General features: G+C 51.7%; 1 protein-coding gene across 1 annotated transcript in view; it reads left to right on the top strand.

Moving 5' to 3' along the window:
• The window catches only part of PPARD (peroxisome proliferator activated receptor delta), an 82,091-nt gene that overhangs the window by 57,354 nt on the left and 7,715 nt on the right, over nt 1-17,022 (top strand). The window contains exon 3 of the mRNA XM_080806580.1: nt 9,782-10,012. Within this exon, the coding sequence (XP_080662706.1) occupies nt 9,883-10,012 (130 nt within the window). The 5' untranslated portion in view covers nt 9,782-9,882. The remainder of the gene's footprint in view (nt 1-9,781; nt 10,013-17,022) is intronic.

Below are 17,022 nucleotides of genomic sequence, written 5' to 3'. Positions count from 1 at the left end.
GCAGGCCCATTCTTCCATGGCCTCTCTCACTGCTGATCCTGAAAGCACTTGCCAGGGAAATGGGGCAACCTCTGCCCTTGATCTGGAGACTGCTGATCCTCATCCTCCTGGAGTGGCGTGAGGGGAGAAAGGGCAGCAACTGGGTCATCTGCATTGGGGTGGGGGAGCACAAGAAGTAGAGGAAGGTTTGGGCCCAGCTCTCTGAAGGAGAGGCACATGCCTAGAGTAGGGCACTCCCTGTCGGTTCTCTTCTACACAGCTGATTGTAAGGCAGGGGATTGGGAAGTTCTGGGTCTGCTTAGGTCCCTGGAATAGGGACATTTCCCTATTCCTAATGGGACTATTCCTAATATTCCTAATGGGGCTAGCACATTTCTAGATCTGCAGTGTCACTTGCTCCCTATTATCCCTTAGGATGAGCCAACCGTGACAATCGTGGCCACAGCCACCGTCCCTGTTTGTCAGACATACACCGTATACTCAGCACTGTTCAGCCCTGGCTGTGTGGTTATTTAATCCTCCTGACATCAGGAGGATTCAGCTTGGGGAATAGCATCCCAAATGTTGGGCTGAGGAGCTCTGAAGAGTTAGTCTCTTCCCCGAGTCCCAGAGAGGGTGGACCAGAGCCAAGATCTGAATCCAGGCTGGATGCAGAAGTGCCTTGAATTAACTTCTATGGAGTATTGCATCTTGGGGCGGTAATACACGGAAACTGGTACCGTGGCAATGCCAAATAGGACTGAAAATACTATGCCTAAAGTTAACATCTGTGAGTTCGTCTAGCAAGTGTGTGCAGAGCACCCACTAAATGCCAGGCCCCGTGCCAGGTGCTGGGGACCTACCTTAGCAAGACAGGGGGCATTGTCTGGGAAACTGGTAACAGCATGGTGAGGCCAGACCAGCTGCCTGACATTGCACTTTGCTGCAGTGATCGCAGATCTGGAGGGCCCAGCTCAGGTTTGCCTTGGGAAGGAACAGAATGAGGCTGGTCAGTGAGCGTTTCCTCCTCAGGGAGGGGGTGCAGGAGAGCCCACTCTTGAAGAAAAGGAGTGGAGGGGGCAGCATTCTAGGCTGAGGCCAGTACGAGCCTGTAGGGTCAGAGAGTGGTGCTGGCACACAGGGCAAGTGGGATGCCTGGAGAAGGAGTCAGGGACCAGAGCCTATGGCTGTCTTTAGCCCACAGCAGTCATTTTCTGGCAGGGAGTATCCAGAAGGACTTTGACCCAGGATATTCTTGACAGATAAACAGTTGGGGATTGGCGGCTAGACAAAGAATTCAACAGCGATAGCTCCAGACCGAGGCTAAGAGCAGCTTCTAGATCCAGCAGGGCAGGGACATACCATCTTCTGGACATACCAGTCTTACCTAGCACCACTTGCAAGGCCCATAGTACAGTGATTAACACCTGAAACAACCTGCCTGGACTCCAGTCCTGCTGTTCCAATTACTGTGACCTTACTCTGATTTCTGTGTGACCTTGAGCCAGTTACTTTCCCTCTGTGTGCAAATTCCTCATCAGTTAAATGGATGTAGTAATAGTACTCGACTGTTAGTGTTGTTGGGAGGATTATATGTCCGGACACACAGAGCCTGGGATATGGTAAGCCCCAGGAGAAGGGAAGCCAGTACTGCTGGGATGGAGGTGGTGAGCTGGAGGCTTAGAGCTGTGACCCAACTTGGGCTCTGGTGCAGGGAGAAGCCTGTCAAGCTGCACCACAGCTCTGAGAGATGAGTGGGGCTCCAGCACCCTGCCTGACCCCAGTCCGAGCAGGCAGCCTGCTGGTGGGTGGCAGGGGCGCTCTGCCTCCTGAGGATGTCTAGACCTTGAGGGATGTATTAGGGCCCCAGGCGGCTTTGTTGCTTGGACGCCAGACCAGGCCTCTGTACAGCTCTGGGTCATTTGGGCTAAGCTCCTAATTACCTCTGCCCCTGAACTAAACCTGCCTGATGGCAAGTGGATGGAGTGTGCGTCTCCCCCTTGCCTTCCCTCCCAGAAGGCCTGGCATTCTTCTTGGAGGAAGAGAGTGGGTATTGGAGGGGTAGCTCGGTTAATTAGGCATCCAACTCTTGGTTTCGGCTCAGGTCATGATCTCGCTCATGGGATCTAGCCCCACGTTAGGCACCATGCTCAGCATGAAGTCTGCTTGAGAATCTCACCCTCTCCCCCCACCCCTCCCCCGGCTCACACACACACTCTCTCTCTCAAATAACTAATCTTAAAAAAAAAAAAAAAAAAAAAAAAAAAAAAAGTGGGTACCAGAGTGGGAGCACTGGGTTTGCTTGCACTGCTGGCTTGTGTGAGCATGAATACAAACAACACACATGTGTACGTGCCAGAATCAGGGTGGGAGGGCATTTGTTTTACAAGAAATTCTCCCGCCAGAGACTCCATTTTGTGTCTGAGGGCGGCAGAACAGCACCTCCTCATTCTGGCTTCAGGACCCTTGTCCTGTCTGATGACAGCACCAACCTTGTAAGTGGGCTGACCCTGGGACACAATCAGGGGTTTCTGGCTCTGGCCCAGTAATGGGGGGTGGCAGCAGGAATACCCTGGGCTTCCCAGCCACACCAAAGTTAGACCTGGCGCCTGCGTGTGCTACTTCAGTGCTAGGGCTGCAGAAAGGAAGGGGAATAAGGTCCACTGTAGAAATAGTGGTAGTGGGGTGGCAGCCCCCTGCGAAATGGCCAGCCTGTGGGCCTGGGCCTGGTAGGGTCAGGAGAGGGCCCTGGGATCAGAGTAACCCCTGACCAGGCAAGCTGAGAACAGCAGTGGCAGGGGGGCGGCCTTGGCTGCGGACAGATGGGCAGACCTCAGCTGTAAATGGAACAGCCGGGGCTGTGTGAAAATGTGGTTTCTGGCAAAAAGCAAGGATGGGCTACAGCACAGCGGTTCCATCTAAATATGAAACAGCCCAAGGGATGTGCGTGGGTTTTAGAACAACCAGACTGCTGTTCCCCTCCCCCTCCTGCTGGTCACAGCCAGAAGGGACAGCTCCAGTGAGGGGAGGAGCATCCGCCTGGAATCCAGGGCCCCTGGCCCCAAATCCAGAACTCTAGCCAGAGCCCAGATCCACATCTGTTTCAAGAGGCATCCATTTGCACCCCCTGAAACTGATAACAGTTCCCCTGGTCACGTGAAATAACCTTCTGTGGGTGGCAGAAGCAGAAGCTGAGGCTGAAGGTATCAGAGGCATGTGAGGTGGTCCACTGCCCACGGTTCTTCGGAAGCCTGGCCAGGCTCAGACCCCGTGATGTCTGAGACCCTGTGGTCTTCTGCTTTATCCTTGGCATGTTCTCCAGGAGACAGGCTCTGCAAGCCTGAGCTTTCTGTCACTTCCCTCCACAGGGGAACTCACAAGGCTCGGCTGCGAGAGCTGGGGAGAATGGAGCAGAGCCTCTTTTCCATGCACCAGACATGACGTGTAGTGGGTGCTCAGTCAGCTCCCACCCCGCCCTTCCAGGACTCAGGACTGACCGTGAACTCTGTCCCATCTCCCCAGAGTCACTCAGAGGATCAGAGAGTGTGAGGGAATGAGCGAGAAAAGGTTTTGTCAAGTTATCTATATGAGGCCGTGTTGTAGTTTTCCCTCGTGTTTCCAGCTGCTAAGGGGGACCCCAAATCTTCATGTCCTTCCTCCCCAGTTCTCATCACCACAGTCTGGTGTGCATTTCCCCGTGTCCACTGACAGCCAAGCTTCGCAGAGCCAGAAACAGTCTGTTCTCAGCCTCACGCCACTTACCCTGTGGTCATCGCCTCCACTGTGCTTGCAGCTTGTGGGAGTCACATCTGAGCCTTCTTCTGTTAGCATGCTGCCCCCTCTTCAGTCCTGTGGAGCAGGACAAATCAGTGTCCCTGGTCCTTGTTACTCAGAGAATTACTGATGTTTTTGGAGCGTTTACTACATGCCACCATCTCCACTGACTGCTCTCGGTGATCATGACCAAGGTCCTTTTCCCATTGTTGGCGCCAGCCCCCTCCCAGGAGTCCATTCCCCTCTTTAGCTCAGTGTCTGATACCGCATTGTTTCCGTTAGATTGTGCCTGCAGCTGAAATCTGGCAAACAGGGCTTGTGAAACGGGTGTTTCCTTGTCTCCCGCAGCAGGGAGTCCGGAGACAGGCATTCCAGGGCTAGGGGAGCAGCAGCTCGGGACCCCTTCTCTCCTCCCGGCCCACCCTCTTAACCTGTCTGCTGCTGCTCCAGCTCCAGAGCCAGTATTCCTAAGCCCAGGCGGGGAAAGGGAAAGGTAGACGTTGGTCTCTTTTGAACAGAAGGCACTCCCAGTAGATTTCTGTTTATGTATTGGTCAGCATAGTCTCACGTGAACACAGTAGCTGCAGGGGAGCTTGGGAAATGGAGTGTTTGACTAAGCGCGTGCCTGATCCAAAAAATTGGGCCTCAGTAAGGAAGAAGGGGGAATGGCGTTGGGCAAACAACGAGAAGGCTGCCCCTTGTAATCAGAGCCACATGGCAGGGAACCGCCGTGCTCTGGGTCTAATTTTGATGACCAGTGATTGATCCTTGAGGAACTGATTTATGCTAACTAGACTCAGATTCCTGCAGGAGGGGACACCTCACACAGTGGGCATGAGCAAAGCAGCCAAGGAAGTGACCCCGCAGGAAATAGCCGGAACCGTGGATGTCAGTGGCTAGCACCTGTCCAGATAAAGGGGAGGCCACTGCTCAGCTCCCAGGGTGGTGTTGGTGCCATGCGGGCACCCAGTGGCCAGGTCTGCCCAATTTTCAAGAGAAGCCAGAAAGCCAGGAGTTTTTAAGCTTTAAAAAAAAAATTCTATTTTGAAAAAACCGGAGAGTTACAGAAATCTCACAGAGATCGCACAGAGTTCCCATGTGCCCTTCATCCAGCTTCCCCTAATGTGAATATCGTACAAAAATGCCAGACACTTACCCAAACTAAGAAATGAACATGGCTTCAGTGCTACAAACTAAGAGGATTTTATTCAATCCTACCAGTTCTGCCACCACTGCCCTCTTTCTGTTCTAGGATCCAATCTACCTTACGTCACATTTTCTGTGTCTCCATAGTGTCCCATCTGTGAGACTTTCGCAGTCAGAAAGCTAGAGTTTTACATGACTTCTAAGTTTTCCTGTTCTACTGTAGTAATTTGGCAACCACACATGCTATTTATGGTATCGTAGTGGTTACCTCAGACATTTATCCATCTGTATTTGCCCAAGCACCTCCAGCTGTCTCCCTCTCCTCTTCCACATTATCATTTGTAGGTTTTGCCTCTTTATTCCAGTTTAAATACTTTTCAGAACAGATAACATGCCTGTAGTTCAGAGTTTAAAAGGCACAAAAGGTACTGTGAAAAAAGCTCTCTCCCGCTAGCGACCCAGAAGCGACCAGCATTCCTAGTTTTTCTGGAGCCTTCCTGCCTTACACACACTCACACATACGCAAGCAAACACAAACTTTGGTTTATCTTTTTTGCATGAGGTGTAGCTCTTCAATTTCTTCTGCAAGTTCCTCTATTCCCTTTTTTTTTTTAAGATTTTATTTATTTATTTATTTGACAGACAGATCACAAGGAGGCAGAGAGGCATGCAGAGAGAGGGGGAAGCAGGCTCTCTGCTGAGCAGAGAGCCCGATGCGGGGCTCGATCCCAGGACCCTGGGATCATGACCTGAGCCGAAGGCAGAGGCTTTAACCCACTGAGCCACCCAGGCGCCCCGCTCTATTCCCTTTTTAATATATGGATGAAGGTATGAAGATACTTCCATTCTGGTCCATAAACATCATGATTCTTGTTTGTGGCTGCATGGAATTCCTGTCCCCATGTCCTAATTTGTTTACTAAGCCCCCTGATTATAGACATTTGGTGTGTCCCTTGCCTCTTACTAGTCCAATAGTACTGTAATGGATAACTGTGTACTAACGGAAAGTTCTATTATTTTGCTAAAGTGGAAACACAGCTGTAGCATAAAACCCAGAAGTGGCATTTCTGGGTCATAGGGAATGTGCACCTTTAATTTAGATAAATGTAATCAAGTTACCCTCTTCGGAGGTCATGCCAGCCTACCTCTCCATCAGGGCTGTGTGAGATTATGTTTACCCACGTGTTTAGCAACATGTTAGCATTTGTTTTAATCTGATCTTAAAAAGTGTATTTGAGTATTATGTATTTCTTTTTTTTATGAGTGATGCTCAGCAGCTTTTCAAATGGGTACCTTTTCTGTATACATGTTTCATATCTCAGGCCCATTTATCTGTGAGTTTGCTGGCCTCTTGTTTATAGGAAATGAAGAAATTAGCCCCTTGATGAGAGTTGCAGATATTTTTCCCAGTTTATTATCTTTTTTTGTTATGATTTTTTCTACCATTTTGAAAGTTTATATGTGTGTGTGTGTGTATTTGTACATATATATAATTTTTTAAAGTATTTTCTGTGCCCAACATGGGGCTTGAACCCATGATCCTGAGATCTAGAGTTCCGTGCTCCATGGACTGAGTGAGCGAGGTGTCCAATAATGCATATGTTTTGGGTGGGTTGTTTTTTTTTTAAGATTTTATTTATTTATTTGACAGATAGAGATCACAAGTAGGCAGAGAGGCAGGCAGAGAGAGAGGGGGAAGCAGGCTTCCCGCTGAGCAGAGAGCCAGATGTGGGGCTCCATTCCAGGACCCTGAGATCATGACTCGAGCTGAAGGCAGAGGCTTAACCCCCTGAGCCACCCAGGAACCCCTATATTTTTGTTTTAACTTAAAAAAAAATTTTTTATTTACTGGGACCTCATCTTGATAGAAGATTTGAGGTAGGGATCCATCTTAATTTTTCCAGATGGCTGCTCTGTTGTCCCATTACCATTTATTGGAGAACCCACTTGTTCTCTTTGATGTGATGTACTGTCTTTATAACATGTTAACGTTCCGTACGTGTTAGCATCTATTTATGGACTCTGTATTGTCTTTCATTGATTATCTATTCGTGTGCCAGTGTGACACTGTTTTAATTATCGTGGCTTTGTTATACTTCTTTTTATTCTTCTCCAACTAATTCTGTGTCGTGTTTGCCAAAGTGCCTCCACCCAGCCTCTTTGCTTTCTGCAAGTCCCATCTTTTACTCTCAGTGGACAACTTTCCCTCCCACTTTATTAACTAAAAGACTGAGGCCATCCCATCCAGTATGAGCTTTAACAACCTCCTCCCCAGTTGCCATGATACTTCTTTGTATATTCTTTCTCCTGTGCCCTTGAATTAGTCCCCTCCCATCAGTCATTCTGTCCCAGCTTCCCCGGCCTTGAATCTTCAGATGGTCTTTCTCTGCAGACCTCTCCTCTGCCCATGGCTTACTCGAGTCTCCTCTAGTCCAAAAAACTTCTTCCTGACTTTGCCACTTTCTCGAGCCAGTACATTTATTTCCTTGACATATTTACCAAAAACCGAGTCTCCATTCACCATACTGCCTCCCTCCCTCCCACTTACTCTCCAGAGTCCCAGTTTCCATCCCAACCACTTGACTGAAACTTGCCTCACAAGGTCACTGATGACCTGGTGGTCACTGAACCCAGGGGTCATGTGTCAGTTTATCAGCCTTCAACTCTGCAGCTTTTTTTTTTTTTTCCAAAGATTTTATTTATTTATTTGACAGACAGATCACAAGTAGGCAGAAAGGCAGGCAGAGAGAGAAGGGAGGAAGCAGGCTCCCTGCTGAGCAGAGAGCCCGATGCGGGGCTCGATCCCAGGACCCTGGGATTGTGACCTGAGCCGAAGGCAGAGGCTTTAACCCACTGAGCCACCCAGGCGCCCCGTACTCTGCAGCTTTTGACATGGTTGAGCCTGCCCCTGTGAAACAGCCCTTCCCATGACTCCAAATTGTCTGGTTGTCCCATGTCTGTCCTGCACCTGGCCAGTGCTCTGTTGGCTCTGGTGCCTATGCCCCTGACCTCCCTTGACACATTGTTTTTCCTTTGGTGAACTGAATCCCTTCCCATGACCATCAATCAGATCAATGAGGATGCCCGGCACATCTCCACATTCCCAATTTCCCAGCTCTTAGACTCTAGGGCCAAATTTCCAAACTGCCTTTCACGGACAAACTAGAAGAGGTTGTTGTCCATCCAAACAAGGGGAAATGAGAGCCTCCTGGAAAGGATTGCTGGGAGAGGGAAGATTTACTGTCCGCTGGAAGCAGCCTTGCTATGGAGCAGTGGTTCTCAAGCTTGGCTGCACATGACAATCACCAGGAGAATTAAAAACAAAGATCCCAAGTGCCCGGGCAGCATCCCCAGACCATTTGATGAGAATCTCTGGGGACAAGCCCAGACATTCCTATTTTGAAAAACTCCCCAGTAGTTGCAGTGTCCGGCCAAGTGTGCAAGTGTGGAACAGCGTGGGAGAGGGAAGAGTCTCCGTTGACCCCTGACTTCTGGGTTTGCTAAGTGGGTAGATGGGCAATGCAGATCACTAAAGTAGGGATTACCAGAGGAAGGGTGGGTTTGAGGGGAGATGGTGGGTTCTGTTTGGATAGGTTGAGCTCAAGCTGCCTGTGGCACATCTAGAAAGCCCACAGATGCTTAGATTTCCCTAAAGCAGGTCTTTAATGCTCTCAGTCCTCCCACAGCCTGCACTGCCTTGGGATAGAGTCAGTCGCTCATGCGTGCCTGGACGCAGCCCACCTTCCCAGCCATCCCTCCAAATCCTCACTCCCACAGGGCTCGCTCTGTGGCCACTGGGATCCTCACTGCTCCCCGCTGTGCTGCCTCTGAGTCTTTTCTCATGCTTTTCTCAACACAAGTTCCATGCCATCTCTGGTCAAAGTCCACCCCACTCTCAAGGCGTCTCCCTGCTGGTCCCTGCCAGGACAACTCCCCCACCCCCCCACAACACCTCATGGTCTTACCACCACTGACGCGATTGTGGCATTTGTGGGCAATATGTCACTTGCGGAGGGTCGGAACTGCCTCCTCCATGCAGGAGTCCCCACCCAGGACCCCACCTCGGAAAGATTCCTGGACAGAGCGCCTGGCCCCTTACCTGCTGGCTGCGTTGCTGAGGGTCTAGTTGCAAATCTGCCAGCTGCAAGCCCAGCACCCAACAGAGCCTCTGGTCTTTTTTCTTCCCCCCCACACCCACACCCACACCCAAACACAGGAAGGATAGGACTTACTCCCTTCAAAGCTTGTGGCATGTGGGGTGCCTGCGTGGCTCAGTGGGTTAAGCCTCTGCCTTCTGCTCAGGTCATGATCTCAGGGTCCTGGGATCGAGCCCCGCATCGGGCTCTCTGCTCACTAGGGAGCCTGCTTCCCCCTCTCTCTCTGCCTGCTGCTCTGCCTACTTGAGATCTGTGTCAAATAAATAAAATCTTAAAAAAAAAAAAAAAAACCAACTTGTGGCATAGGAGAGCCTGAGTGCTGGAGGGGAAGGACGGGGGTTAGGAGGCATGATGGGTGTCAGGATCTTGAGGAGGACTGCAGAGTTGGAAAAAGCCCCTGAAGTCATTCTGATCTAGCACAAAGAGCAGGATGGGGCCGAGGAGGGAAAGAGGGTGCAGGGGTGTGTCACCCTGTCTGGTTCGTGGAGACTGCTCCGAACCCCCCAGACCTGCCTCGGGAACCAAGTGGACGGAGGGCAGGAGGAGAAGGGACACGGGGTACAAGGAGCGGAGCCCGTGGGCTAGAGCTACAGGGAGGAGGCGTGCCTGCCGTGAAGGAGCAGAGCAGGGGATCCCCCTCCATACTGCCCCCCTGTAAGGGTAGCCCTCTCGCATGCCCTCCTCCCTCACCCTCTCACCCTCTTCCTGTCTGCCCCTTGGCCCAGGCTGATGGCAGCTGCCCTGTAGAGGTCCCTCTGCGTTCAGATCCAGATGATGCCAGAGCTATGAGCGGGCCTGCAGGCGTGGCGCCGAGGGGAAATCAGCCATGGAGCAGCTGCCGGGGGAAGCCCCTGAGATCCGGGAAGAGGAGGAGAAAAAGGAAGTGGCAGAGGCAGAAGGAGCCCCAGAACTCAATGGAGGACCAGAGCGCTCTCTTCCTTCCAGCAGCTATACAGGTGAGGAGGGGGCAACAGGGATCATAGGGCAGAGGACGCCGAGTGGGCCGAGCAGGAGCCCTGCCCTCTGCAGACAGCATCATGGGGCCCAGAGGGGCAGAGCCGGGCAGCCAGGGTTCACAGCTCTGTGCTGGTGCTTCTTGGCAGCAGGACTTCAGGCCAGTGCACTTCTTCTTTCTGTGAAACCGACAGCTTGTAGGGGATGTGGACAGGGGCTTTCATGAGAATTCAGTGAGTTAGCATTTGGGATGCATGTCGTCATCTGTATGATTCCCCTGCTGCCGCCCAGGGGACCCAGAGCCAGTCTGCATTAACCCACGCTGGGAAGATCAGCTGTACCTGTGATCGTAACAAACAGTCGCAGCACCCAGCTCCATTGATCTGGTGCTAATGACACACATCATGGAGCAGCCCTGTAATTAGGAGTAAGTGCTAAGCGGCCCATCTGAATGACTGTAATTAAGGTTACTTTTGTGCAGCGAGCCAGTTTTTAGGTTCTCTTATCGCACTTGTCAGTTCCCTGGGACCATGCGTGTGCTATTCTCTCCCCATCTTCATCATCATCGTGTTATATCCACCTTCAGGGGCACCCAGAATCCACTCCTTGGCCTCTGGTTTTCCCTGCTGCTGATGCTGCCCCTTCCCCAGCTTCTCTTCTTCTCTCTCCACCTAAGTGCCAGCACATTCAGCTGAGTCTTGCTCCCTTACCCTCTTGGGGAACTCAGGTCACGAGAGGATGCACTTCCGGCAGGGGACATCCCGATCTGGCCGCGGGTTTCAGCTGCAGGAGATCCCAGCCACAGGTGGCGATTGAGGGCAGAGGAGCAGGCCCACCCCACAGGATGGTCTCTGGAGGGCTGTGTCAGAGTTAAGGTAGGGCAGGGCTGCTGAGGTGAGCAGGTTCCTGGCTGGCCTGTAGTTAAGAAAGGCCCAGATCCTGGAGCCGTACTACTTTGAACCTGTAAAACAAGTTCCTGGATTTTGCTGAGCTGCTTCCTCTTCAGGGCACGTGGTGGGTATGGTAAGGGAAGGGCCATGATCCCATCCCTCTGATCCTGCCCGCATATCCAGGAATAACACAAGTGGGCTGGTTGTGATTTCAGGACTCAAGAGAAAGTCTCCCCCACCCCCACAGTAAACTGTGTGTTGGCTGGTCACTGGGATGAATTTAGAGCCTTTCCCAGAAGAGGAATGGCTGACTGGTGATCAGTCACTCAGTGCTCATAACATGTACTATTCTGAAATTGAGATGGGCAGGGAGGGTTAGGCAGCAGAGAGACACCAGAGGCTAAGAATGAGCAAGGTCTGTCACTGAGGAAGAGTGAAGAGGGAAGAGAAGGCCATGGACTTGGTGGCCTTACCACCTGGCCCGGCCCACTCTGTCCCCACATCTGGGGCCAGGCCTACAGAAGTTACCTGCACAGTAATGTCCTGGAGTTTCCCTACACCCCTTGTGGGGACTCTATCCCCACATGATACTGCTGTTAATGGCGGACCAGAGCACAGGGCCTGGGTACACAGATAGAGCAAGGTGGACATGGTGATGGCTTCTCGGGGAGCTTTATCGGTGGGATTTAGGGCACACAGGTTGCTGTCTGGGAAAAAATTTGCCCAACCCTCCCCCTTATGGTGCTATATGTGATGTGATTTTTAATGGATTCCATTTACCAATAAATCGATGAAGTAGAGCTAGAAAGACTTCCCTGTTCAATAATTGAAACAGGAGGGGGTTTAACACAATCATTATGTGTTAAAGCCATCGTATAGGAAAAGTTCCTGCAAATTCTACAAGACAAACAACAGAAAAACAGAAACAGGCAGTTCACGGTTGGACAAATACAGATGGCCAGAAAATAAAGTGTTTTTTCAATCTACTCATCAAAGAAGATATCTTCAAGATGAGATGTCATTTAGCCTGTCAGATTAACAGAGAGGACTCTTGTGGCCAGAGGTGGAAGACATGGCCCTCCAGTCACCCAGGGTGGAAGGGCAGCTTGGCTATGCAAGCGAACACTTCTTTCATTCCTTTGACCCTGCAGTCCCCCGTCCTAGGAACGTATCCCATGTAAATACTCGCTGGGAGCGCACAGAGATTTCCACACTCACTGCAGCGCTGCTCAGAGAAGCAACAAATGGGCAAGAGCCCATCTGTGGGGAATCAGTTATGTAAACTGTGGGAAAAACCGACTGTGGAATGCTGTGTAGTCATTAACAAGGACTGGGCGGGTCTGAATCTACCAGCGGGAGAAAGAGCTCCTGCCAAATGGGGGATCCCATTGCTTAAAAATCTTTAAGTATCATGGAAGGCACTAGGAGAGTGTACATGCAAAGGGCTGTGCCGTTAACTTAGAGGAGTAGGATCGTGGTGGAGAGGCTGGGTCACACGGTGGTGCGCGCCATTACGTGTTCTTCTCAAGTCTGCGGTACTCTCACCGTTTAAGAAGCAAACGCATCACTTTTCTTTAAAAAGTAAAGTAATTTTGTTTCCCAAAAAAGGCCAGCAGGTGAGGGGCCCTGGGGACACAGCCTCATCCTGTGTCTGGAATCACACAAACCAGGGCAGGGATCTCAAGTCTGTGACCATCAGCAATAGGTTTTGCTGGTGCCTTCACTTCTCCAGTCCCAGCCTCTACCTTCGAAGTCTGCCCACCTCAAGAGCTGGCCGGGTGAGGTTCTCTACCCTGCCCATGAGTCTATGACTTGGGCCTCTGGAGTCCCCTCAGGAATTCAGGAGGATGGAACACAGCCTTGAGCCTTGAAACTGCAGGAAGGTCCCGCAGTTTGCTTCCCTTCTGACCCCTCAGAAGTTCTGCAGCTCTGTCCCGAGCTCAACACCTGACAGAGAGGCAGGCAGGGTAGGCCTCACCATGAGCACTCGGCAACCAGGGAACTCACATGCCCAGGGTCCCCCAGCTGGGTAAGGGTGGGGGCAGCTGTCCCCTCCTGCTTCAGTGATGGGCATCCCATCCACACCCTAGGAAGAGGTCAGGGGTCTTAATGTGGAGCTGGGGCTGAGGAAGACCAAGTGTCCTTCCTCCTGGCCTTAGCACCTCCTCTCTCAGTGGGTGTCCAGGCAGGGGCTGGCCTTTCAGTGGAGGACAAGACTGCACGCCAGCCCTGAGAAGCCCACTGTGCGAGTGAACAGGATGACAGAAGTAAGGAGGCTGCTTAATAACCCAGCTCCAGAGTCCCACAGAACTGGCCCTGCCTTCAGCAGCTAGTTGCCTGTGGGACTCTGCCAGCGAAGTAAATAGTGTTGACCCTCCCGGCCACTGTCACAACTCTGGCAACAGCATACCTCCAGTGATGGAGATGAGATACGTGAGAGAACTCCCCTCCGTATGGAAATGATGCAAGCAAGGTCAATAGTGTCTGCTGAACTTGCAGTCCAAGATGGTACAACTGATAGTTCACTCCCTGGGTGTTGGGCTTAGTGTTTACGCTGAGTCTAAACATTCCAGTAATGGCCTGGTGTCATCCTCAGCAGTGACCTGTCTCATTGCTTGTCATAGTCATGAATTATTGATTAGTAGTAATGAATAGTACGAGCTCAGCCCCAGGGGTTGGGTGGTTCTAGGTTATTACCAATAGGATGTGTGCACACATAGAGAAAGAGAGAGAGAGTATGTGTGTGTGTGTGTGTATTTAAGGCCTTGGCTCACACAACTGTGAGGGCTGGCAAGTTGAATTCTGCAGGACAGGCCAGCAGACCAGAAACCCCAGGGCACCTGATGCTGTAGCTTGAGTTTGAAGGCAGTCCAGAAGCAGAATTCTGTCTTTCTTAGGGAGGCCTTGGTCTATTTTCATAAGGCCTTCAACTGATTGGCCCAAGGCCTACTTACATTATGGAGAGTAATGATTTCAGTGTTACTCACATCTAAAGAATATCTTCACAGCAACATCTAGACTGGTGTTCGACCAAAAACTGGTCATCATGGGTACCATGGCCTGGCCAAGGTGACACGTAAAATTAACAATCTGGCCAATGCCACTGTCAACATGTTACTTTACCTCACCTATGAAAGGGTCAGAAGACCTTCCTTGAAAGGTTATTTTAAGGTTCCCATGGGATTAATGGTATAAAGTATCCAGCAGAATGCCTGGTGCACAGAGGCTCACAAAAAAGAGATTATTAGTATAAACACACAGTCTTTACTGGGAAGTCAGGTTTAGGTTCAAGTCCCAGTCCCAGCAGGTATTAGACAGGTGACCTTGGCCAGGTCCCTTAACCTCACCAAGCTTCAGTTTCCTTATCTTTAAATGGTATCAGTCACTATCTTCCAAGGTGATATGGAATGATACTAACAAGCTCTTGGTGGGGGCCTGATAAATGCTGGTTCTTTCCCCCTCGTTTCCTGGGGTAGAGGTAGAGGTGGGCCCTGAGGAGATGTTTAGGGGTCAGGCAGGGTGTGGCTAGAGTGGAAGTTCAGAGGCAGGGCTCAGGGCCCAGATGATGGCCATTGGGTGAGCAACTACATTTCCTGAGAGCTGAGGAGGAGCCAGGGGAAGGATGGTGCTGGGCTGATTGGGAAGAGCCGCTGTGCTGGCAGATGGCCCTCAGACTGGTATGGCCCATGTCCCCACCCAGCATACCTGAGAGGCAGCAAGGCAGGGACTCCTGGTAAGGGGGATGGCCTCTTGGAACCCCAGTCTCACACCGGGAGGTCATGGGCAAGGCAGTGGGACCTTCAGAACTTGGTCTATAGAATGGGGAGCATTCTGCCATCATTACTTTTGGGTCAGATTCAGGGATAAACCCTTAAGCCAGGTAGTCAGCCAGGAAGAAACAGAACCTTTATTTTTGGAAAATCCACTCCTGGAGCCTGGGTGGCTCAGTCATTAAGCACCTGCCTTCAGCTCAGGTCATGATCTCAGGGTCCTGGAATCAAGCTCCACATCCGGCTCCCTGCTCAGCTTGGAGCCTGCTTCTCCCTCCCTCTCTGCTGCATCCGTACTCTCTCTCTCTCTCTCTCTCTCTCTCTCGATCTCTTTCTCTCTCTCTCTGTCAGATAAAGAAACTCTTAAAAAATAAAAAAATAAAGAAAGAAAGAAAACCCACTCTCAAGCCCCCACCACTTCCATATCCCCACTGTACATGCACTCCAGCACAGAGCCTACCCCCGGATGGTGCGTACACTTCTGCCCACCCCAGTGCCTCACCTCCTCTGCCTCTCTCCGCCTTCTGTGGCAGTTATTTTTATTCTCCAAAATTTATTCCAGACAGGCACGGGGTGCCCCTGTCCCCCTAACCGGCCACCTCCAAGCATCACCAACTGCTTTCAGGTTCTGCAGCCTGTGTCTGCTCACCACCCAGGGCTAGGACAGCCACAGCCCAGCGACCTGATACTTGCCCTGGGCCTGTTTCCCCACAGTCCGGTTTCTAGCACTTCCTTCTGAGATGTTCGCCCCGGGCATCTCCTCAGATCTGGAGCTCAGGTTGCCCCAGGGGCTGGTGGGGCTGGAGCTTCTTGGCTTCTCCCGAGGTTCCCAGTGATCCTAGTGCTCTTGAGCCCTGGGCCAGTGGCAGGCCAGGGGACATGAAAGGAGGCTAGGTCTGGTTCTGGGGGCTCTCTGGGCCTCATAAGACATCCCCCCTTGAATTTCTTTATTTCTTTCTTTCTTTTTTTTAAAGATTTTATTTATTTATTGGACAGACAGAGATCACAAGTAGGAAGAGAGGCAGGCAGAGAGAGAGGAGGAAGCAGGCTCCCTGCTGAGCAGAGAGCCTGATGCAGGGCTCGATCCCAGGATCCTGGGATCATGACCTGAGCCGAAGGCAGAGGCTTTAACCCACTGAGCCACCCAGGCACCCCCCGCCCCCCCGCCACATGGAATTTCCATGAAGCTGTGGGAGAGGAGGTACAACCCAGGAGGACAGGTCACAGTCCCTGCCTGTGTGGGGTACACAGCTTGGGGAGTGCAGAATTGCAGCTTTCTGCCAAGCACTGTCCTAACTCATGCTGCTGTTCACGTGCACTTTCAGGTTCTAGGGCTCTTCTCTGTAGTACCTCTGTTGCTTTTCACCATGGCTCTCAGGTAGATGCTCCTGTCATCTCCATCTTACAGAGTAGGAAACTGAGGCCCAGAGGGCAGAGCTGGGGGTTGAGCCCAAGACACCAGTTTGAACTCAGTCACATTCTTAACCCTCATGCCTGCTCTTCCCGAGTATCTAGAAGCCGACTTGGAAGTCTCCCAAGGATCTCATCTTTGAGCCCAGAGAGGGGAGCAGTCACCTTTCCCAATAGCCTCTTGCTTGAATGGTGGGCGCTTCCAAGTCCTGAACCATCTGCCTGCCTCTTGGCCTGTGTTGCCGCTGGCCACATCGTACTCCAGCTTTCTCACCTCGTTCTGGCCTCAGCTGGTCGAGGGCAGGTCTGGATCCTTCCCTGCACACAGCAGGTGCTCATCAAACATCTGCTGCATGAAGGGAGAGGGTGGCTTGGCCACGTGCATTGCAAATGCCTAGATGCCTGCCCAGCCTCTGGGGCCAGGACGGAGAGCAAGGAGGGCACCAAGAGATTGGTGGTTTTGGACAGGACTCGTTGCTGGAGGTGAGCTCTGAGATCCAAAGGCAGTGTGATTAGAGATGTCCCCCGTCTAGCAGAGGAGGCAGATGTGTCAGCCACAAAAACACAGCTGCTTACAAGAAGTGACACAAAGTGAACCTGCACACAGACCACATGGGTTGGAGGAGGAAGTGCCAGAAACCCTCCTGCTCATCTCTACCAAGGGTTTTCACACATGATCTCATTTTCCCATATTCCCACGACAGCTCGTACCATGAGTTCTCTTGCCTCTCTTAGGCTGCCTCCAGGCGCAGCAGGGACTGCCCAGCCCCTGCAGCCAGTGGGCGCCGAGCGTAGGACCAACCCAGGGAGCTCGAAGTCCACTCACTCCACCAAAGTCATTGCTCCATGCCTGCTCCCTGTCCCACAGCAGCACCCGGGGGCAGCATTCCTGCCCGGTGGCCCTTACATTCTGGTGGAGGGCCCCCAGCACTGAGTGAACGC

The sequence above is a fragment of the Martes martes genome, assembly GCF_963455335.1.
Source record: "Martes martes genome assembly, chromosome: 6".
In the NCBI taxonomy this organism is placed as follows: Eukaryota; Metazoa; Chordata; class Mammalia; order Carnivora; family Mustelidae; genus Martes; species Martes martes.
The sequence above is the reverse complement of the archived record's forward strand: the minus strand, read 5'-3'. Positions and strand labels throughout refer to the sequence as shown.